General features: G+C 44.0%; 2 protein-coding genes across 3 annotated transcripts in view; one reads left to right on the forward strand and one right to left on the reverse strand.

Annotated features, from left to right (window-relative positions):
* Positions 1-16,979, forward strand: part of rgs17 (regulator of G protein signaling 17) — a 66,265-nt gene extending 49,286 nt beyond the window's left edge. Inside the window, exons 7-9 of one of the 2 annotated variants that reach the window (XR_009816022.1) lie at positions 4,352-4,473; positions 5,578-5,746; positions 16,308-16,979. The gene's annotated coding sequence lies outside the window, so the exon portion shown is untranslated. The remainder of the gene's footprint in view (positions 1-4,351; positions 4,474-5,577; positions 5,747-16,307) is intronic. The other variant, XR_009816023.1, reaches the window with a different exon arrangement.
* pcnx2 (pecanex 2) overlaps positions 1-23,869 on the reverse strand; it is a 40,488-nt gene that overhangs the window by 10,439 nt on the left and 6,180 nt on the right. The window contains exons 8-37 of the mRNA XM_061968765.1: positions 23,314-23,509; positions 23,083-23,230; positions 22,879-23,021; positions 22,715-22,793; positions 22,440-22,575; positions 19,652-19,794; positions 19,434-19,587; positions 19,297-19,329; positions 18,142-18,313; positions 17,962-18,072; positions 16,975-17,066; positions 16,798-16,907; positions 16,632-16,734; positions 16,478-16,570; positions 16,268-16,418; positions 13,789-13,930; positions 13,533-13,710; positions 13,256-13,364; positions 13,055-13,184; positions 10,362-10,420; positions 10,015-10,230; positions 9,695-9,948; positions 9,396-9,629; positions 8,375-8,478; positions 6,349-6,493; positions 6,026-6,256; positions 5,803-5,960; positions 5,619-5,735; positions 1,787-1,956; positions 1,103-1,266 (exon numbers count right to left, since the gene is read on the reverse strand). Coding sequence (XP_061824749.1) covers positions 1,103-1,266; positions 1,787-1,956; positions 5,619-5,735; positions 5,803-5,960; positions 6,026-6,256; positions 6,349-6,493; positions 8,375-8,478; positions 9,396-9,629; positions 9,695-9,948; positions 10,015-10,230; positions 10,362-10,420; positions 13,055-13,184; positions 13,256-13,364; positions 13,533-13,710; positions 13,789-13,930; positions 16,268-16,418; positions 16,478-16,570; positions 16,632-16,734; positions 16,798-16,907; positions 16,975-17,066; positions 17,962-18,072; positions 18,142-18,313; positions 19,297-19,329; positions 19,434-19,587; positions 19,652-19,794; positions 22,440-22,575; positions 22,715-22,793; positions 22,879-23,021; positions 23,083-23,230; positions 23,314-23,509 — 4,275 coding nt within the window. The remainder of the gene's footprint in view (positions 1-1,102; positions 1,267-1,786; positions 1,957-5,618; positions 5,736-5,802; positions 5,961-6,025; positions 6,257-6,348; positions 6,494-8,374; positions 8,479-9,395; positions 9,630-9,694; positions 9,949-10,014; positions 10,231-10,361; positions 10,421-13,054; positions 13,185-13,255; positions 13,365-13,532; positions 13,711-13,788; positions 13,931-16,267; positions 16,419-16,477; positions 16,571-16,631; positions 16,735-16,797; positions 16,908-16,974; positions 17,067-17,961; positions 18,073-18,141; positions 18,314-19,296; positions 19,330-19,433; positions 19,588-19,651; positions 19,795-22,439; positions 22,576-22,714; positions 22,794-22,878; positions 23,022-23,082; positions 23,231-23,313; positions 23,510-23,869) is intronic.

The following is a 23,869-nucleotide window of genomic DNA, read 5'->3' on the forward strand; positions in this document are numbered from 1 at the left end:
AACACTGTAACACAACCTGTTTGTATCATCCAACACTGTAACACAACCTGTTTGTATCATCCAACACTGTAACACAACCTGTTTGTATCATCCAACACTGTAACACAACCTGTTTGTATCATCCAACACTGTAACACAACCTGTTTTTATCATCCAACACTGTAACACAACCTGTTTGTATCATCCAACACTGTAACACAACCTGTTTGTATCATCCAACACTGTAACACAACCTGTTTGTATCATCCAACACTGTAACACAACCTGTTTTTATCATCCAACACTGTAACACAACCTGTTTTTATCATCCAACACTGTAACACAACCTGTTTGTATCATCCAACACTGTAACACAACCTGTTTGTATCATCCAACACTGTAACACAACCTGTTTGTATCATCCAACACTGTAAGAGAAGGTGTATATAACCATCCAACACTGTAAGAGAAGGTGTATATAATCATCCAACACTGTAACACAACCTGTTTGTATCATCCAACACTGTAAGAGAAGGTGTATATAATCATCCAACACTGTAACACAACCTGTTTGTATCATCCAACACTGTAAGAGAAGGTGTATATAATCATCCAACACTGTAAGAGAAGGTGTATATAATCATCCAACACTGTAAGAGAAGGTGTATGTAACCATCCAACAGTGTAAGAGAAGGTGTATATAATCATCCAACACTGTAAGAGAAGGTGTGTATAATCATCCAACACTGTAAGAGAAGGTGTATATAATCATCCAACACTGTAAGAGAAGGTGTATATAATCATCCAACACTGTAAGAGAAGGTGTGTATAATCATCCAACACTGTAAGAGAAGGTGCATATAATCATCCAACAGTGTAAGAGAAGGTGTGTATAATCATCCAACACTGTAAGAGAAGGTGTGTATAATCATCCAACACTGTAAGAGAAGGTGTGTATAATCATCCAACACTGTAAGAGAAGGTGTGTATAATCATCCAACACTGTAAGAGAAGGTGCATATAATCATCCAACACTGTAAGAGAAGGTGTGTATAATCATCCAACAGTGTAAGAGAAGGTGTATATAATCATCCAACAGTGTAAGAGAAGGTGTGTTGTCTACCTGGGAGAAGATGGATGCGATGGATGTGTTGAAGGACAGCTGGCTGTTGGACAGACGTTGGATCAGGCCGTGATTGGATGCTGAGTCCAGGATGGCTCCTGATTGGCTGCTGACAGGCGCCCGCTGACTCTGTGGCTGCACTGACCTGCTGCGGTCTCTCCTGCCTGCACACACACACAGTACACAATCACACACACACACACACACACACACACACACAGTACACAATCACACACACACACACACACACACACACAGTACACACACACACACACAGTACACAATCAACCAAACACAGTACACAATCACACACACACACACACACAGTACACAATCAACCAAACACAGTACACAATCACACACACACACACACACAGTACACAATCAACCAAACACAGTACACAATCACACACACACACACAGTACACAATCACACACACACAGTACACAATCAACCAAACACAGTACACAATCACACACACGCAGTACACAATCAACCAAACACAGTACACAATCACACACACACACACACACACACACACACACACACACACACAGTACACAATCACACGCACACACAGTACACAATCACACAGTACACAATCACACACAGTACACAATCACACACACACAGTACACAATCACACACAGTACACAATCACACACCAGCGGTGGGTGGTGTACCTGAAGTGTGGTGGCGGTGACTGCGGGTGTTGCGGGTCCTCTGCTGGTGCACACTCAGGGTGTTGGAGGTGACGGAGGACGGGCGTTGTTGACTCAGAGACGATGAAGCACCTGTGGTGCACTCACCTTCCTCTATGTTGTTGCAGCTCGTCATGTTGTCCTTGCGCACCCTGCCATGCACGTACATCATGTCACCTTCTTTCTTCCCTTGCACTTCATGTACATCATGTCACCTTCTTTCCTTGCACCTAATGTACATCATGTCACCTTCTTTCTTTCCTTGCACTTCATGTACATCATGTCACCTTCTTTCTTTCCTTGCACTTCATGTACATCATGTCACCTTCTTTCCTTGCACCTAATGTACATCATGTCACCTTCTTTCTTTCCTTGCACTTCATGTACATCATGTCACCTTCTTTCTTTCCTTGCACTTCATGTACATCATGTCACCTTCTTTCCTTGCACCTAATGTACATCATGTCACCTTCTTTCTTTCCTTGCACTTCATGTACATCATGTCACCTTCTTTCTTTCCTTGCACTTCATGTACATCATGTCACCTTCTTTCTTTCCTTGCACTTCATGTACATCATGTCACCTTCTTTCTTTCCTTGCACTTCACGTACATCATGTCACCTTCTTTCTTTCCTTGCACTTCATGTACATCATGTCACCTTCTTTCCTTGCACCTAATGTACATCATGTCACCTTCTTTCTTTCCTTGCACTTCATGTACATCATGTCACCTTCTTTCTTTCCTTGCACTTCATGTACATCATGTCACCTTCTTTCTTTCCTTGCACTTCATGTACATCATGTCACCTTCTTTCTTTCCTTGCACTTCATGTACATCATGTCACCTTCGTTCTTTCCTTGCACTTCATGTACATCATGTCACCTTCTTTCTTTCCTTGCACTTCATGTACATCATGTCACCTTCTTTCTTTCCTTGCACTTCATGTACATCATGTCACCTTCTTTCTTTCCTTGCACTTCATGTACATCATGTCACCTTCTTTCTTTCCTTGCACTTCATGTACATCATGTCACCTTCTTTCTTTCCTTGCACTTCATGTACATCATGTCACCTTCTTTCTTTCCTTGCACTTCATGTACATCATGTCACCTTATTCCTTTCCTTGCACTTCATGTACATCATGTCACCTTCTTCCTTTCCTTGCACTTCATGTACATCATGTCACCTTCTTTCTTTCCTTGCACTTCATGTACATCATGTCACCTTCTTTCTTTCCTTGCACTTCATGTACATCATGTCACCTTCTTTCTTCCCTTGCACTTCATGTACATCATGTCACCTTCTTTCTTCCCTTGCACTTCATGTACGTCATGTCACCTTCTTTCTTTCCTTGCACTTCATGTACATCATGTCACTTTCTTTCTTTCCTTGCACTTCATGTACATCATGTCACCTTCTTTCTTTCCTTGCACTTCATGTACATCATGTCACCTTCTTTCTTTCCTTGCACTTCATGTACATCATGTCACCTTCTTTCTTTCCTTGCACTTCATGTACATCATGTCACCTTCTTTCTTTCCTTGCACTTCATGTACATCATGTCACTTTCTTTCCTTGCACTTCATGTACATCATGTCACCTTCTTTCTTTCCTTGCACTTCATGTACATCATGTCACCTTCTTTCTTTCCTTGCACTTCATGTACATCATGTCACCTTATTCCTTTCCTTGCACTTCATGTACATCATGTCACCTTCTTCCTTTCCTTGCACTTCATGTACATCATGTCACCTTCTTCCTTTCCTTGCACTTCATGTACATCATGTCACCTTCTTCCTTTCCTTGCACTTCATGTACATCATGTCACTTTCTTTCCTTGCACTTCATGTACATCATGTCACTTTCTTTCCTTGCACTTCATGTACATCATGTCACCTTCTTTCTTTCCTTGCACTTCATGTACATCATGTCACCTTCTTTCTTTCCTTGCACTTCATGTACATCATGTCACCTTCTTTCCTTGCACTTCATGTACATCATGTCACCTTCTTTCCTTGCACTTCATGTACATCATGTCACCTTCTTTCCTTGCACTTCATGTACATCATGTCACCTTCTTTCTTTCCTTGCACTTTACGTGCTCAGGAGGAGGGAAACACTTTGTCTAACATCTCTTCATGGAAGGCACACATGCTTGCTAAACTGAGGAGCCTCACTCCTGCCAAGTAGACTGCATTAGTTACAAGTGAAGGAAGAGTTGCCTCAACTTTGGAACACTGAATGTCCTCCATTGTTGTTTGCAGTACTGTCAGAAAGGGAACATCATTCATTTTATACCGCTAGCCACTCCTCAAATGACTCCATATTCACATACAGTATGATGTGCAATATGTCCTAAATAAAGAACACTATTTAGCATACAGTATGATGTACAATATGTCCTAAATAAAGAACACTATTTAGCATACAGTATGATGTGCAATATGTCCTAAATAAAGAACACTATTTAGCCATTCTACTTTTTAGGGTCTAAATAAAACAGTTTTACAATCAAGGGGCTTTTGTTGTTGTTGTTTTTAACTCAGGCATCGCTGTGGACACCTATGGGGTCTTCGCAGGGGAAGGAAGTAAAATGGCGGGATGAAGTTCAAAGTGTCAACACAAATGACAAAATAACATCATCACTTCATAGAAATGTCTTCTTGGAGTAAGTACAACATCAACAAGTTGTTTATCTAAATAATGTTGTCTTACCGAGCCTTCATTTACGTTTGTAGTCATTTAGGCCATTTCTAACAGCAGCTGTCATGCTAGTTATGCTAATGCTACACCTGTGCTAATGTGTTGTTGGTATTAAGTTGTTAGTACATAATCATCTCTTCTACTTAGTTGTTAGTACATAATCATCTCTTCTACTTAAGTTGTTAGTACATAATCATCTCTTCTACTTAGTTGTTAGTACATAATCATCTCTTCTACTTAGTTGTTAGTACATAATCATCTCTTCTACTTAAGTTGTTAGTACATAATCATCTCTTCTGCTTAAGTTGTTAGTACATAATCATCTCTTCTGCTTAAGTTGTTAGTACATAATCATCTCTTCTGCTTAAGTTGTTAGTACATAATCATCTCTTCTAATTAGTTGTTAGTACATAATCATCTCTTCTACTTAGTTGTTAGTACATAATCATCTCTTCTACTTAAGTTGTTAGTACATAATCATCTCTTCTGGTTAAGTTGTTAGTACATAATCATCTCTTCTACTTAAGTTGTTAGTACATAATCATCTCTTCTACTTAGTTGTTTGTACATAATCATCTCTTCTACTTAAGTTGTTAGTACATAATCATCTCTACTACTTAGTTGTTAGTACATAATCATCTCTTCTGGTTAAGTTGTTAGTACATAATCATCTCTTCTGGTTAAGTTGCTGAGTCAAAGGTGATGAGTTATGTCAAAAAGATTAGATTAGTTGTCAGGACGAGTCATTAAATGATCTTTTAGCAAACAAAGTGGATTCTAGCTCAGTCTGTTCAGTAGTCATGTGAACATTTACTGAGAGTGTTCTGAGGTCACATAGGTGGGGATATTTCCACTTGGAGCCTGACAGCTGAGGACTAAGTCAGTGGACTGACAGGAGATATATGCTATTATGACAGTTGAAGGTGTCTTCACTATCAGTTGATATTTGCAAATGCTCAGATCCATCACACAAGTAGCTGTTGTGGATCAAATATGATGTAATGTGCGTATTTTACTAAGCAGAAGTACAAATATATTGTGATCATGTGACGTGTTGTCTTTTATGAAGGTGGAATAGCAGAAAGTAATTGAGGTGTCCAGACAAGATACCTCAGCCATTTGGAGCACAGCCACGAACGAATGGCATCCAAGCTTGAAGCCCCTCCCCCGATGGTGCGGAGCGTTTGGTGCGTCCCCGCGTACGACGTTGTCAGCGGCGACACGTACCTGGCCAGGAGGTAAGCAAGTGTTAGACGTCAAAACCCAGACCGAGGTCTCCGCTGGGCACACGTACATGGGGTAGCCCAGCGGCTGGTCGCAGGAGGAGTTGACCATGTTCCTCAAAGCCTGCTTGGAGTTCTGGATGCTGCCTCGCTCTGGGTTGCGGTTGCGTAGGAAGACCAGCTCTTGTTGCTGGCCCGCCCACAGGCCCCGTATGCATTCCTTGTTAATCTGCAGAAGTAAAGTACTTGGAACATCCCCAGGCTAAACCTCCCAAGACTGGACAACTTGCTTACCTTGATGACCTTGAAGCTGAGGTGGCGTTTGTACAGCATGATGATCTTGTACTCGTCCGTGCCGTCGTCCACCATGTGTCGCAGCGTCAGCAGAGTGTCGCGGCTGGACAGCACCGCCTTGCGCCAGGCCGGGTCGCTCTCGTGGCAAATGACCAGGCTGCTGCGGTAATTGGTGATGGTCTCATACAAGATGGCCGCCTCCTCCGTCTCCTCCAGACAAGTGAAGTGGTCCTTAAAGAAGGCAGAGGCCTGACTCAACACTGGACAGCTGGACTTCCTTTGTGCAACAGGGTCAAGTCCAGAGGACGGGAGACGGTGACTACCTGGTGCAGCTTCAGGCTCATTCTGACGGCAGGAGCCACCACCCTCTGCAGGAGGTCCAGATCAGCAAACACCCACTCGTCTTTGGTGGCGATACGGAAATCACCTTTGAACAGCGTGTTGAAACCGTACAGGAAGGACTCCAAGCTTGGATGAAGGAAGATACTTGTGTTAGGAACACTCCAGCTAATACCTTTTAGGCCTGGTCTGAGGATGCCCCCTTGTGGTGATGCTGATGTATCAGTCGGCTCTTTTTGGGGGTTTAATCAAGCCTTTTGAAGGAAAACAGTGGAACCTCTATTTACGAACTTAATCGCTTCCTCGGCAGAGTTGGTAAATCATCAAGTTTGTATAGTGAAGCACATTTCTTCATAAGAAACCAGTCTCCCATGTAGTTTTCATCCAGGATGTCTCTGTACATTCATCTTAGTCTAGTCAGGGAGGTGACCAAGACCATGGTTACTCTGTGGAGAGAGGAGAACCTTCCAGAAGGACAATCCACCAATCAGGCCAGTATGGTAGAGTGACCAGACGGAAGCCATTTCTTAGTCCAAATGCACCTGAAAGACTCTCAGACCATGAGGAACTAAATCCTCTGGTCTGATGGGACAAAGATTGAAGTCTTGGACGTGAATGTTTGGAGGAAACCAGGCACCGCTCATCACCACCAATACCATCCCTACAGTGAAGCATGCTGGTGGCAGCATCATGGTGTGGGGGTGGGAGATTGGAATACTAGTCAGGATAGAGGGAAAGATGAATGCAGCAATGTACAGAGACATCCTGGATGAAAACCAACACTTCCCATGCAACCTGATGGAGCTTGAGAGGTGCTGCAAAGAGGAATGGTTGAAAGTGTCCAAAGATAGGTGTGCCAACTTTGTGGCATGGTGTACAAAAAGACTTGAGGTGTAATTTCTGCCAAAGATGCATCAACTAAGTGTTGAACAAAGTCTGTCAATAATTATTTACATGGGATTTTTGTATTTTTAATAAATAAAACACATTTTCACATTGTCATTATGGGGTATTGTGTGTAGAATTTTGAGGACATAAACTAAAGTTATTGCATTTTAAAATAAGACTAACACAAAATGTGTAAAGAGTGAAGTGTTGTGAATACTTTTTGAATGCACTGCATAAAGTACGGTGTTTTAAACACACAAGGGGTAGCAAAACAACAACAACAAGTTGCTGTCCTCTGCATACGCTGCTCTGCCAGCACACACACATAGAAGTCCCTTTGGTGCCCTCACAAACAGATCAGAAATCACAAACATCCTTAATTGTTCACAAACATATTGCTACATTTCAAAAAGTAAAATCCATTTGCTTTACATTGACATCGGCAAAGGAGGAGCGCACTAGGAAGAGAACAGGCAGAAAACGGGGGCTACGAGAGTAGCTTTTCTTTCTGCTTCAAAATAAGTCTGCTCTGGCATCTTTTTCCAGAAAAGTCTGGTCTCATCACAATTAAAACTCACAGCTATACGAAGCTTTCTTAATAAGTTCTTCAATACTTGCGGCCTCCATTAATATACTCCTTGTAAATAGTCTTTTTTTTACTTTATATACCACAGCGATTCCCTTCTCCTTTCTATGCTGGTCTGTTGTCTTTTAAGGACTCAAATGAAATGATGGACTCAACTTGTCAAAAGGGGCCTAAGCCACTAAAAGAACACACAGTAGTGGTGACAAGTGACACCTGGGCAGCAACAGGGTGGAGGGCTCTGCCTCCCCACATAGTGTGTGCCCTGCTTTTTGCCTGCAGGCGTGAGTCACACAGCATGAATGAGTGAATAAGCCATCATACAAACACATGGTTTTTGTTCCACAATCAATACGTTTGCAAACAGAGGCGTTGATTATGGAGGTTCTTCAACTACCTGGATGACAGGTAGTTGACCTTGGCAAGAGAACATGGACCTAAATGACTGAAACCTGCACAACCAAGTCCAACTATTGTACTTTCAGCAATATCCCCAACATCATGGGACTGTAAGAGGGAGGGAACTAGTGGTACAATACCTGTTGGACATGTTGTGTGAGGCCGTGCCCAGCGATCTTCTCCCCAGGACCGACAGGGCGTATGACAAAGTCACCAGAGGAGAGTCTTCATCACTTTCCACAGGCTGGACACAAACACAAACAACATTAAGGACACTGGAACATGAAGGACCATGGAGGAACACCTGCTAATTACAGTCACCGTGGTTTTTACAACACCTGCACACAGGAAGTATACACACGTCAGGAATGTACAAACGTTTGTATGTACTCTTCTTGGGCACCAATGTCCTATCCATTTCTGCCATTTTAGGACTTATTGGTAAAACATATGTATATGTATGTATATATATATATATATATATATATATTATATATATGCTTTGTCTATCTGTGTTTGGCTCTGAAATGAATTGGCGACTTGTCCAGGGTGTACGAGTGCATGCTGGGATATGCTCTCACCCCCGCGACCTCGAGAGGGATAAGCGGTAGAAAATGGGTGAATGTATAGGAATGGGCATCGTTTGAATTTGGACTGTTCTGATTCTGGTTCCCAACGATTCTTGCTAAGGATTCCCACTTCAAATGCTTTTTTCAAGAGACAAGGTCAAATATGTACCTCGTTCTAGTAGTATATAACTTGAAAATAAACGTATTTAAGTTTATTTCCACAGGAGTACACTTTCACTAAAGTTACACTTTATTTTTGAAAAGCTCAATATAAACAATTAAGCACTTATTTCTTGTGTTGTTTCAGTTAGTTTAGCGGCTAGTTTAGCTATTTACTTCTCTCTGTGTAACATATTTAGCCTCGTCCTCCATTTTTCAGTTGGAGCAGCTCCACTTATAGCGGTGGCTCATTCTCCCAGTCAGTGGACTGAGCAGTGAAAGTAGGAATGAAGGTTTCATGGGAGAATGGTTGTGTTCCCACTGATGTTTGATGCCTTGTCAAGTAAGGAATGCTCCTGGCCCAGCATGAATATTACACTCAACGTATGTAAGCTTCTGACCACAGCTACTGTCCACCCTTGGTGTTCCCTACCGCCTCCATCTTGCCGGCGCAGTACTGGATCCACTCCAGGTAAACGTTGCAGAAACTGGCCCGCGTCACCCCCTGCAGGCAGTGCACGTAATCCTCATCTATCTTGACGCTGAAGACCTGAGGGTCTCGCTCTATGTGGTGCCATTTGGTGTAGGACTGCAGCGCCTCGTAGATGGCGGCGTCCTTAAGCCAGGTGGACAGTTTGGGAGAGTGGACCAAGTAGTAAATAATACTCTGTAAGGAGGAGGAAGGGTGGATGAGGAAGGGATGTTCTACTGGTTGACTGTGGAGAGGGCTACCTTCAGATAGTAGGTGATGAGCAGCTTCCGCAGGTCGTAGACTTGCAGCATGGTGGCGGCGTTGTTCTCGCTGATGCTGTAGCCCTCCAGCAGGTACTTGGTGGCCGTCACCTCCCAAGCCAGCCAGCGCAGGTTGAAGGCGGCGTTGCAGGACAGCATGTGGGGCAAGTGGCCCGGCTCGCAGCAGCAGCAGGCGTCGTCTTCTTCCACGCCCTCCGTGATGGCCTCCACCTCTCGCTGCTGGCAGTATGTTCCTGACGTGGAGCCACACCTTTCAAGACAACTTCTGAAATCCAAGAGTACAAACTTTTGCCAATTACCTCTGAACTCCAGCCCTCTCAGCTGGAAGGTGACCAGCCCGTTGCCGATCTCAATGAGGTGCACCAGGGCGTTGAGGTAGTCCGACGCCAGGATGAAGCAGTCCCCGGAGCTGTAGTTGCCCCAGCGGCCCAGCATGAGATCTCCGCACAGCGAGTGCTGCAGCGAGCGAGTCAGGTACTCGTAGAAGATGGAGTTTAGGTTGTTGTCGTCGCAGCCTGAAAGAGACCAGAAGAGGCTCGTAAAGACCACGGGTGTTGTTTTCCCCAAGGAACAATAGTCCAGGAACGGCTGAAGGGCTTTAACAACATCATAAAGTGGTTCATAAAAAAGTTGGGAGAAAACTCACCCGTCTCCTTATCCACTTGAGACACCAGCCGGCTGTTGGAGTTGTCGATGCGCTTGGTGCTGCAAAGAGTTTTTGGAGAACTTCAGCTTAGTTATTGTTGTTTTGGTATGATTAGTACACTCTTCACGAGGAGACTTGTTACAAAGATAACAATACTCTGTTTTAACCAAACTGTTAGTTTGTTGTTGTTAGCCTGCAGCTTAGTTATTGTTGTTTTGGTATGATTAGTACACTCTTCACGAGGAGACTTGTTACAAATATAACAATACTCTGTTTGTAGTTTGTAACTTTTCAGCGCTGCATTGCATCATAGGGAAATATGTTTGTAATATTTTGGTTTCTGGAGGTCAGGATTCAATTGGACCCAGAAATGACAACATACCGCGGACCCCTGAATTCAGTTCAAAACAAACATTTTTGCAGAAAATCCCTAAAAACCCTGCAGTGCTCCTTTTGTAAAGAGGAACTTGGACTGCTGGAACCACAATGGCAGATCCTTGCATTGGCATTTCAACATGGAACACTTGGGTCCTAACTTGTCATTTACATAACTTAGGAGATCCTCAAGTCCTTCCTTTAAGTCCTTTCCTTTTTTGGAAGTTATTTTCTGTAATGTGATAGACTGAATGTAACTAAGGTGTTACTGTAGCTTGTGTGCTTCACATGCAGTCAGTAGTCAACTTCTTTAGTTATGCCAGTGGTCTTCCTCAAGGTTCCAGTTTAGGTCCTCTCTTTTTCATCAATGTCAACTGGTGGCTCGCCAGTTCTGCTCCAAAAACTTTTGCAGCAGATTCTTAAAAACACTAGAGTGCTGTCATAGAGATGATCTTTGACTGGCATTTTTGAAGAAACTCCTTAAAAATCGCAGAGTGCTCCTGTAAGTCTGACAGAATAAATAAACCAAAATCAAATGACGGTAATAATGGTGGTTCTCCGTAATATACAAAATAAGAACAATAGTGAAGAGACAAGTCCGCCCCCTGGTCCTTAGCATTCTGGGAATGTGGCCCCAAAACAACTCAGTTGGGTAGTAGAGATGTGACGTTCCAAACGAGTCAAGTCTTTTAAACGGCTGGTTTAGGTGTAATTAACTTTCACCAACCAGCAGCTCAGCTCCGTTGTGGTGAAGAAGGAGCTGAGCCGGAAGGCAAAGCTCTCAATTTACCGGTCGATCTACGTTCCCATCCTCACCTATGGTCATGAGCTTTGGGTCATGACCGAAAGGACAAGATCACGGGTACAAGCGGCCGAAATGAGTTTCCTCCGCCGGGTGGCGGGGCTCTCCCTTAGAGATAGGGTGAGAAGCTCTGTCATCCGGGAGGAACTCAAAGTAAAGCCGCTGCTCCTCCACATGGAGAGGAGCCAGATGAGGTGGTTCGGGCATCTGGTCAGGATGCCACCCGAACGCCTCCCTTGGGAGGTGTTTAGGGCACGTCCGACCGGTAGGAGGCCACGGGGAAGACCCAGGACAAGTTGGGAAGACTATGTCTCCCGGCTGGCCTGGGAACGCCTCGGGATCCCGAGGCGAAGTGGCTGGGGAGAGGGAAGTCTGGGCTTCCCCGCGACCCGACCTCGGATTAGCGGAAGAAGATGGATGGATGGAACCAGCAGATCAACATGTCAGTATAGCAGCATAAGCTAGTTGTTGCTCTGTGATCAAAGCGCTGCTAAAAGTAGTTCCTCTGTGTTAGCGCCTATAATAACAATATGGCTAATACTAGTTAATGATCAGGTCACCACATGTTTGTTATTTAGATAAATATTCAGGACACCACATGAAAATAGAGTATTGTTGCCGTTTTTTCAGGGGACGGCGTGGCGCAGTGGGAGAGTGGCCGTGCGCAACCCGAGGGTCACTGGTTCAATCCCCACCTAGTACCAACCTCGTCATGTCCGTTGTGTCCTGAGCAAGACACTTCACCCTTGCTCCTGATGGGTGCTGGTTAGCGCCTTGCATGGCAGCTCCCTCCATCAGTGTGTGAATGTGTGTGTGAATGGGTAAATGTGGAAGTAGTGTCAAAGCGCTTTGAGTACCTTGAAGGTAGAAAAGCGCTATACAAGTACAAACCATTTATCATTTATTTATATTTATGGGCCAATAGTGAACTGCACTCATACTTGCCTACTTGACTAATTACAATGCAGAAACATGATTTAGTCTTGTGTAGAGATGGTGAATGATTGCTACCATTCCCCAAAAAATGCAGTTCCCTTTTAGTAAGGTGATGTGTTGGTTACTGGGGTTATATACTCTGTGGAATAAAGCAAAACCAATAGTTTCTCTGTCAGTTTGATTGATTTGGTTACAACTGAATTGACTATATTAGGTTCTAAAACTGAGTTACAATCAAGGTCAAATTGAAGTGTGTTAGCATAATCTGACCAGTCGGCAGTTCAAATCATTCTTAGTTAGGTAGGCTAATACCATTTTCTATTCTACTTACAGTTTTTATATACATGTAGTATTTGTTTTCCTGTATTGGCAAAATGCTCTCCTGCTACAAAGTTTCTTTGAGGTAAGGAACATTCCAAATGTTGGAGCATGGAGACGTGGCACCACCTTCTGGAATGTTCACAACAAAGATGTGGTCAACATTGAGATGATTCTGTGATAGTTTCTCTAATAACAAGATACAAAGGAGACGGTCTTTGGATACGAGCAGAGGTGCAGAACCACAAAACTGGAATCTTACTTGTAATTTCTCTCCCAGAACTTGACGGGTCGCGGGTAGGAGGAAATGAAGATGGCGCTGCCCAGGAAGGGAGCCAGCGGTGTGTAGAAGACGGTGGTGATGAGAGTCTGCAGCAGCAGCATGGCCGAGTCTGCCCAAGCCAGCAAGCTAAGTGAAAAGAAAGGAAAGTCCTTGCATGAGATAAAGTGCAGGCAAGGATACGAGGCACGGCGAAGGGTTGGGCGAAGGCGTGGAAGGCGCTGCCCCAGGCGATCTGCCATGGCGCCATGTAGACCAGGATGAAGTGAAGCTTCAGGAGCAGTTCGCGCATCTGCAGACAAACAAAGCAGCCTTTTAGGACCCAGCTGTGGAGCTGCTTCATGTCCAGAGTCGCACTTTTGAAGCTTTTACAGCTTTCCAAATGTGTAGCGTCCCTTCAGAGCCAAATCAAGTGAGATGATGTGCAGGGAGGTGTGCAAGGTGTGGAAGGTGGCCGCACCTTGTGGAAGACGATGGACATGATGAAGAAGTCCAGCAGGAAGCTCTCAGAGGCGTGCGGGCAGTCAAAGTGGAAGAAGAGCAGCGTGAAGAGCAGCGTGAGGAACTGGAAGCTGGAGTCACAGAAGGACGAGCGCAGAAGTTTCATCCCAGCCACCGTAGTCAGGAGGACATCACCGCTGCAGCAAAGCCAACACAACCTATCAACTTCTTCCTCTCCTCCTCCTCCTCCTCCTCCTCCTCCTCCTCACACTCACTGGACTCCCAGCCTCTTGCCGTGACTCAGAGCGAAGCCGTGGTTGGTGAGCGCGCTCAGTATGATGGCGGGATACACCACGTACTTCTCAAAGCACAGCAGCCCCACGTACACACGCTCGAACCACATCAGCACCGCCTCCTCTAGGGAGCACACAAGGTCACGGTCAGATGGCATGACCACATGGAAGTAACCTCTTTCTGAGACCTCCCACAACAGTGTGTGGATGTGTCTTCTCCAATGTCAGTCCCACAATAGTGTGTTGAATGTGTGTTCTCCAAAGTGGGTCCCACAATAGTGTGTTGGATGTATGTTCTCCAATGTCAGTCCCACAATAGTGTGTTGAATGTGTGTTCTCCAAAGTCAGTCCCACAATAGTGTGTTGGATGTATGTTCTCCAAAGTCAGTCCCACAATAGAGTGTTGGATGTGTGTTCTCCAAAGTGGGTCCCACAATAGTGTGTTGGATGTATGTTCTCCAAAGTCAGTCCCACAATAGAGTGTTGGGTGTGTGTTCTCCAAAGTCAGTCCCACAATAGTGTTGGATGTGTGTTCTCCAAAGTGGGTCCCACAATAGTGTGTTGGATGTGTGTTCTCCAAAGTCAGTCCCACAATAGTTAAGCTAGCCAGTCAGTTTGTGAGTTTATCAAAGTGCATTTTTATTCATTTAGAAGAAGAATACTAACTGTCGGGAGTTTTAGTTAACATTAATTGTGTTTATTATTAAATCCTGAGTCGAGTAAAAGTAAATACTCAAGTAGTCATCTAAAAAGAGTATTTTTTGGAGTACTGAGTAATTGGTGAGTAACGTCCCATGTATTGAGTAGCTAATAGTACGACAACCATGTGTGTGTGTGTGTGTGTGTGTGTGTGTGTGTGTGTGTGTGTGTGTGTGTGTGTGACTTGTGACTTGTGACGTTAGAGCAGAGCTACTGCTAGCATTTGTGCTGCAGTTTTTCCATAATTGCCTTTAAAAGGGGAGTTTTATCAGGGTCATCATTATTAATGTTGATGGTTCCATCCCTAAATGAATGTTCATGGTTCCATCCCTAAATGAATGTTCATGGTTCCATCCCTAAATGAATGTTCATGGTTCCATCCCTAAATGATTGTTCGTGGTTCCATCCCTAAATGATTGTTCATGGTTCCATCCCTAAATGAATGTTCGTGGTTCCATTCCTAAATGAATGTTCATGGTTCCATCCCTAAATGAATGTTCATGGTTCCATCCCTAAATGAATGTTCATGGTTCCATCCCTAAATGAATGTTCATGGTTCCATCCCTAAATGAATGTTCATGGTTCCATCCCTAAATGAATGTTCATGGTTCCATCCCTAAATGAATGTTCATGGTTCCATCCCTAAATGAATGTTCATTGTTCCATCCCTAAATGAATGTTCGTGGTTCCAATCCTAAATGAATGTTCATGGTTCCATCCCTAAATGAATGTTCATGGTTCCATCCCTAAATGAATGTTCATTGTTCCATCCCTAAATGAATGTTCGTGGTTCCAATCCTAAATGAATGTTCATGGTTCCATCCCTAAATGAATGTTCATTGTTCCATCCCTAAATGAATGTTCGTGGTTCCAATCCTAAATGAATGTTCATGGTTCCATCCCTAAATGAATGTTCATGGTTCCATCCCTAAATGAATGTTCATGGTTCCATCCCTAAATGAATGTTCATGGTTCCATCCCTAAATGAATGTTCATGGTTCCATCCCTAAATGAATGTTCATGGTTCCATCCCTAAATGAATGTTCATTGTTCCATCCCTAAATGAATGTTCGTGGTTCCAATCCTAAATGAATGTTCATGGTTCCATCCCTAAATGAATGTTCATGGTTCCATCCCTAAATGAATGTTCGTGGTTCCAATCCTAAATGAATGTTGATGGTTCCATCCCTAAATGAATGTTCATGGTTCCATCCCTAAATGAATGTTCATGGTTCCATCCCTAAATGAATGTTCATGGTTCCATCCCTAAATGAATGTTCATGGTTCCATCCCTAAATGAATGTTCATGGTTCCATCCCTAAATGAATGTTCATGGTTCCATCCCTAAATGAATGTTCATTGTTCCATCCCTAAATGAATGTTCGTGGTTCCAATCCTAAATGAATGTTCATGGTTCCATCCCTAAATGAATGTTCATGGTTCCATCCCTAAATGAATGTTCATGGTTCCATCCCTAAATGAATGTTCATGGTTCCATCCCTAAATGAATGTTGATGGTTCCATCCCTAAATGAATGTTCATGGTTCCATCCCTAAATGAATGTTCATGGTTCCATCCCTAAATGAATGTTCGTGGTTCCATCCCTAAATGAATGTTGATGGTTCCATCCCTAAATGAATGTTGATGGTTCCATCCCTAAAGGACACATTATTGTTATGAGGGCATTGAAATGTTCATTGTGCATCTGAGGTGTCCTTGAGAGGAAAACCAGCCCTGAATGAAAAAGGCCAACAATGCTGACCTCTGGGTTCAAACTGATGGAACTCTCTGGTCTTCAGCAGCGGGTGTGAGATCCACAGCCAGGGGTGGTGCTTCCTCAGCTGGGGGATGAGGTAATGGGTGACCACGCCCACCGTCCCGGCCAGCGCGTACAGCACGATGGTGACGAAGGGCTGCAGGTGAGACCATGTGTGAGAGTGGAGATGAGAGGATGAGGAGGGGACACAAGCACCTTCAGAGACAGGAAGACGGTGCTGGCGGTGATGGCGAAGGTCAGGATGTAGGCCAGCGAGCACACGATCACGTCAGACAGCAGAATCTCCTTCTGTGGAAGAGAGGAGGACGGAGGAGCGTTGTCATGGCAACGTGGAGATAATGTTGCTCACCATAGAGTTCTGCAGCTTCTTTGGCAGAGGGTCTTCAACGTCTTCCGCTTCCTCTTCCTCGCCCTCCACCAAAGTGGGCACCACTGTGGACCTGACCAGCGACCTGCAGACAGCTGAGATGAAGCCCCGCCTGGTGTCCAGTGTTCTAATGTGTCTGCACGCTCACAGCATGATGGAGGGGTCGCTGCTCTGCCGGCTCAGGTGGTAGGAGAAGACCACCAGGAGGCCGCAGAAGCCCGAGAACAAGGCCGGCGTGTGCTGCTCGTCCCACGGCTCCTGCCACACAACAACAACTTCATGTCACTCCCTTCCTGCTTGCCACACTGCAGCCATGACAGTCCACCTTCAGAGCCCCCAAGCAGAAGCCGTACAGCAGAGACACGGCTGTCAGGCTGCGCAGGATGCTGTAGACCGCAGACGCCAGGCTGGTGGCCGCTGCAACACAAACACACAACAACAACAACAACAACAACAACAACAACAAGTGTGTTAGAGAGTCAATCACCACCAGACGTGCTGGACATGACTGTAATACACCTTTTCTCCACCAGGGACATCATTGATGCACAACAACAACAACAACAACAAGTGTGTTAGAGAGTCAATCACCACCAGACATGCTGGACATGACTGTAATACACCTTTTCTCCACCAGAGTCATCATTGATGCACAACAACAACAACAAGTGTGTTAGAGAGTCAATCACCACCAGACATGTTGAACATGACTGTAATACACCTTTTCTCCACCAGGGACATCATTGCACCCTTCATTCCCACCTTGAAGTGCTTGTGTAAATCATCCTATCACGTTGTGCAGCTGTCCTTAAAGGGGAAGTGTACTTTTTGGGGATTTTGCCTATTGTTCACAACCATTATGAAAGACAAGAAGACAGATGTATTTTTTGAATGCATTCTAAGAAACTTTGCAGACGGACTCAAAGAAGGGTGATAAAAGTAACTGTGGAGCAACATTTCCACCAACACGTATGATCTCCACCTCAAGGAAGGCTTTAAAGGGGCTGAACCAACTGTTCTTACCTGTTGGTACCTGGCGGCTGTAGTTGTAACTTATATCTGTCAGTAGATTCGATATGGACGTGCTAGAAACTACAACATGGATGACGGGGGGGAGACGCAGTTGACTTGGAGGAGGACTTTGCACGTAAATAAGAGCGCCCACAAAGTCTTGAAGATGGTGTGTACATCATATTGTGACCAAAGAACCAGCATTGGACCAGAAGGAAGTGTTGACATTTAGAAAAGAATGACAATGACTCCATAAAATGCAGATTGAGGGTGTGTAGAACATCTGCTAACATGGACTGACCTGTGCCACCAAAGAGGTGGATGTCCATCTGCTCCAGCAGGTAGATGCTGAAGGTGTTGACTTGTGGGAAGAGGCCTACCAGGAAGGTGATGGGGAAGCAGTGAGTGAAGCCTGGTGAAGAACCAAGAGAAGGTCAAGGATGGCCAAATGAAGTCGAAGTGGTGGTCCTGAGCATCCTACCTAGGAGCAGGGTCTGCAAGAAGCGCAGGGCGTCCTGGCAGACGATGGTGACCCCGTACATGCTGGACACTGGCAGGTCCTTCCTGCGCAGGAGATGCTCCAGCATCCAGATGAGAGCACAGAAGATGCAGAAGTAGGCGGCCCTGCTGTAGGCCACCAGCTGGTTGTGACCCTGAAGGTAGGGATCACTCTCAACTCATTTGGACTGGAGGAGGTCTTTCTTCAAGGGGAACTGCACTTTTTTTGCAATGTTGTCTATCAGTCACAATCTTTATGAAAGATTGATTGAGAAGTTTATTGACATCTTAAAAGATGTGACCATCGATAAGATAGGACTTTATTGTCATTGCACAAGTACAACGAACGAACATCAATGGTTTTTTTATGCGTTCTAACTTGTAAATAAAAGTCTGCTAACATCAGAGCCAAGGGGAGGTCCTCTACTGCGCCCATAAACCCCCCAAAACATTTAAAAAGGGCCAACAATACCCAATTTACATTTGGTGACTTGAATATTAACAAGTATTAGTGATATTGTTATTATAAATATTAACTTTGACAGCCAATTTAGAACACAACAACATAAATCCACAACACAAATATAAGCCACAACACAGTAACATAAATCCACAACACAACAACATAAATCCACAACACAAATATAAGCCACAACACAGCAACATAAATCCACAACACAACAACATAAAGCCACAACACAACAATATATAGAAGTGACAGCAGATACGTTTTGGTGACGGAGCACAAAATAATTGAGGCAGAAAGTTGACAAGTGTGTCATGAACAAAGTAAATTAAATGAAGTGTGACCACTTTTTCAGTCTTAAAGTGGTTGTTTTACTTTTTCAGTAAAACTATATTCTATGTTCATTTCACCGTTTGTTCCGCAGGCAAAACTTGCTCTACTGTCACTTCCTTTGTGTCTTAAAGTTGTGTGGTCCCTTTTTTATTTGGTAGGGTTGTCAGCGTATGATGCACTGTAGTACAATTGCACGTACTGGTACTCCATGGTGCTTATATCACTCCCAGATTTGGGTCCAAATGGATGCAAAATGTTCCAGTGAAAGATAGTATTTGATCCAGCTACTCTGGGGAAGGCTGTGATTTAAAGTGAGGCACTAATTGGTAAACAACTCACGTGTGTTGGAGAAGCTGCATCTGGTTGAACGCTCTGCAAAGCAAGACCAAGGAGAGCAGTTGGATTCAAATAAGTGTAATAATCTTTAACCCTGAAAAGCAGTCAGTCCTGCAGGTGAGGACAGTGCTGCTGAGTACCTTGAGTAAGGAGTACTGACAGCTGGCGATGACCAGGCAGAACTGGAACACCCAGAAGTCTTTGAAGCAGCCGTCGTTCAGAAGCACGAAACCGAGGAAGGAAACCAGGAAGGCCATGGAAATAGCCACCACATTCTCCACCACATGGCGGTTCCTGTCCAAATAAGGGACGTCACCAATGAGGGGAGAGTTTGAGCAAGTAGCCTTGTTGTGCTCACCTGTCCAGAAGGGCCAGCAAGGTGAGTCTGTCATATAAAATGCTGACCCATTTGCCGGGAAACAGTTTGAGCTTGTAGTAAATCTTCCTGGTGGGTTTCTCCTGAGTGGAAGTCTCTGAGGAGTCATCCAGGGAGTCTTCCTCCTTGATGTGCACATGAATCATTCCTCCTTTATACGTTCTTCACATTCTTCATGTGTTCCATCATAAAGTACAACGCTCACTTTACAGCCGCAATAATTCTGTGTATGCAAGTTAGTTACAGTCTGCAATGACCATGGCTTGGGACCAAAAGTTGGCTGATAAAGAATGGGAACTGCAAGTATTTGCTTGGAAGACAAGGCAGTGAACCCCAAGAACTGCTTGAGGGTTCTTCTATTAGACCTTTCTCATGTGTGCTACTTGTGCCCAGTATGTGTATCAGCATGTAGCTTCCAGATAGAACAAAAGTACTTCACAGGTGCCAAGTCTGACCAAGGACCAGCTTGTTTCTTGTTGGTGTAACGGGGGCCAGCACCAGATGGTAAACCTCGCTCCCTGACAGCTTCCAAACGTGTGCTGGTCGCAAGGTTTGCAGCGCAGGCTTTTAGCATAGAGGCTAGCACACTTTCCTCTCAATCAGACGGTCATGAGTTTGTGCCCCAGTATGAGGACCATCAGTACACAACGCAGAGACCGCTACTTTGGCATACGCTTGAAATGAAATTGAATAAGAACCAGGGTCACACTATAGGGTTCCATTGCTCTACACTAGTTTAGAGGGGGGTCAGGGTAGAGGTTAGGTCTTTGAAGTAGACGATAAACAATCTCTGTTTTGAATGCTAGGGGAACAGCACCGGAGGAGAGTAATAAGATAGTTAGATTTATTTTGTCCCATTGACGAGTGGCAAGAGTTCCCAAAGCCTTACTTTCGTATCTTCGTTTATAGAGCCCAGTTCAAGCTGGTGCCTTTAATCTCCTTTCTGATGAGCTCCATTTTCTTAGTAAAGTCATCAGTCGAGTGGGTGGAGCTACTAGGAGTTGGGCGAGTGATGCTACTGTGTTGAACAAATTGAACAATTCTTTCATTGTTCTGTACCCACTGGACATCCATCCTGAAAGTGACATCTCTACATCTGTGATCTCTGTCCAAGGTTTCTGTTTTTTTGTTTAGTTTTTCCTTGCTCGAGATCAGGGGATGTTGTGAAGTTGTGAAGCCCTTTGAGGCACTCATGATTAAGGACTGTATCAATAAAATGTGATTGATTACAGTCAAGTTGTAATCTAACTACAAAGTTGTGGTAGAGTGCCCCCAGTCTAGAAGGATAATGTGACTTAAACTAGGTAGAAGGGCACTGAACACACACAGTCCAAACTCTCAAAAATGGTTTTGTTGGGAAATAATTGGAAATATTTATTGTTATCTGTTAAGAACCTTTCTTGAATGTTCAGGGGTGTTGTGTTGCTAGGTATCTGGCAATTCTAGTCAATATCTGCTTTGAGCCTGATAGAAATGAATGAACAATAAACAAGTGTCACTCAGTCTCTCGGTTAGTTATGTCTACATGCAGCATTTGAATAATCTGCCACAACGTACTGTTTCAATGTTTTGACCTGCATTGGATTACTTTCAGCAGGATTCATGAAGAAAATGTGATATCAAGTGGAATCCTTTGACCTACACCAAGGTTATGTAATCATTGGGGTTGCCTGTTGTTTAGTTGGTTAGTTACAACATAGTTAAAAAGTTTATGAGCGAATTTTGATTTTAAAAATTCAGGAAATGTCAAGAACAAGTGGTTAGATTTTAGGGATGTAACGGATCATTTCTACTGCGTTACCTTACAAGACTGAACTTTCCTGTGCGATGATGCTAAAGGCCCCTCTACGGCATTTTGTTCCGCTATGGAACAAACGTACCTAGATGCTGAGACCGATGCAAAGAGTCAATCCTCTTGCAGTCTGTTTGTAAGCAACAGATGGACAAAGCAAATATGCGTGAACATGACAAGTAGGGCTGCAATGATTAGTCGACATTGACGATAACTAATGTCGACAAAATGATATTTGTGGGCAATAGTCATGACGTCATCATTCGTGTTTTATAAGCTGAAACGTACAATCTAATAAAAAGATATAATTCTGCACATTGAGTCTATTAGAGTGCTAAAACTGCCAAGAGTTAATCAATAATCAATATATCAGTGTGCAGATTTTTAAACATCACTGAATGATTTTCTTTTTGAGGAAGTTCGATTTTGTGTTTTGTTGTTTGTTTTCATTGCTGCTGCTGATAAGTCAACTAATCGTTAAGATAATCGAAACTAATCGACTATCAAGATAATTGTTAGTTGCAGCCCTAATGACAATTTCATTTATTAATTTATCAATTATTGTATTTGCTGGGGTTTCTTTTTCTGTCTGTCAGTTTGTTAGCTACATAGCTCAAAAACGTATGAGTGGATTTTGATGAAATGTCACAACTGGGATAAGGCACCAGTGTTTTTGCTTAATCCGAATCACCGTCTGGATTTGAGGATTTTTTTTAAAGGATTATTTTCTATTGAGCGAAAGAGCCTGACTAAGGTCTGTGCTCTCTGACTTCTGCTCTAATTCTCTATGTAGTCTTCAGTAGAAAAAGTTTGTGCTTTACATCCAAGGGTACGTATCAGGTCTAGTGGATGAGTACTGTAAATCATTGTGTGGAAGTGACCATGGACCTGACCCAAACTTCAAATTCCTTGTTTTCAAAGGCATACCTGTCATAAATACAAAGATGAAGGATACAAGTTTGGACAAAATATGATCACCTGAAAGATCTCAGGGTGCGTCCTTCGGGGCCGAAGTCGGTGCGAAGGAATGATGCGTCGTTGGAAAGGACAGTCCCCATGGCCACCAACTAGGCTGTCCTGGCACTCCGAGTTGGAAGACGTTGACAGAAGGTCACTGAACACACAATCACAGGAAAAGTGGGGCCTGCTTAGTCTACACACAAGGAAACACCAGTACTCTCATAACTAGTGTAAAAATGATCTGCGTTGAAGGTAGTAAAACATTTGTCAACATAATGAGTGGGCAGCAGTACCACATGTTGCCAGTGATCAGCTCGGCTCCTAGCGGCAGGTTGAGGGCTCGCTCCGCGTACAGCTTCCGGGGCCTTTCTCCTGGGGTAACACACAAGCAGCTTTGAGAAGAACGGTTTTTGATTCACTAAAAAGGAAATGGTGCGTTTTAAAGTTTACATCTTACGGTGCACAGTGTGGAAGGTGTACGCCTCTTCCTTGTTCGTAGCCTCCGGTCGACAGATGACCTGCAGCATGGAGCTTTCTGACTGGGACGTTTGGGAAGGCAGAGAGTCGTAGTCCGGATCTTTTTCCCTGTCCGTCTGCGGACTAGCGGCAGAAAGGAATCAGGCTTTGATGCAGTGTGTTCTGTATGTGAAGGTGTTTGTACCTTTCTGGTGAGACAATGGGAATGTGTGTAGGCAGGACAGACTTCAGCGTGTCAGGGGCCAGACTAGTGGGAGGTTCAGGTCGCTCTGATTTCATGTCTGTGTTAGTGTCTTTGGGTTCATCTGCTCTGGAAGCTGCACTGTGATTCTCTGCCATGCGTTTTGGGAGCATTGTGTTTGTTAATGGAATGTTTACGATATGATTAGTAGTAGTATTAAGTGCAGCAACAGACCCAATTGTTGTTTGTCTGTCTCCATCGAGGCTGCCACTCCATCTTTGAGCTCCGGCCCCTCTCCTTCCTTAGCACTGTCTCCGACCCCTCTAGTGTTGAGTGACTCCAACAAAGAAACAAACTCCAAGAAGTTGGATTCGTTGGGAATCTGGCCCTCTTTTGCCTCCAGGTCTGACTTGGATGTGGTCATGGTCGACTGGGAGAGAGAAAGGAGGTTCTATAGCCAGAGTGTCAGAACTAGCACAAAACAATTGTTCAAACCATTCCAATGTAGGTCGATAAATGCTAAGCTATCTAAACAAAACATCCACATCCTCGCTTTGTGTCATAGACAACAAAGAAAATTAGTGTAATTATATATTCATCCATTTTCTATACTGCTTGTCCTTATTAGGGTGGCAGGTCACAGGTCACTTTGGGGTACATACAACTAAACCAATCACAGTAAACAAACAAACATTCACACTTAAATTCCCACCTATGGACAATTTTGAGTCTCCAAATGACCTGCTTGTTTTTGGGATGTGGAAAGAAGCCAGAAAACCCACAGATGGTA

The sequence above is a fragment of the Nerophis lumbriciformis genome, linkage group LG02 (genome assembly GCF_033978685.3).
Source record: "Nerophis lumbriciformis linkage group LG02, RoL_Nlum_v2.1, whole genome shotgun sequence".
Lineage (NCBI taxonomy): Eukaryota > Metazoa > Chordata > Actinopteri > Syngnathiformes > Syngnathidae > Nerophis > Nerophis lumbriciformis.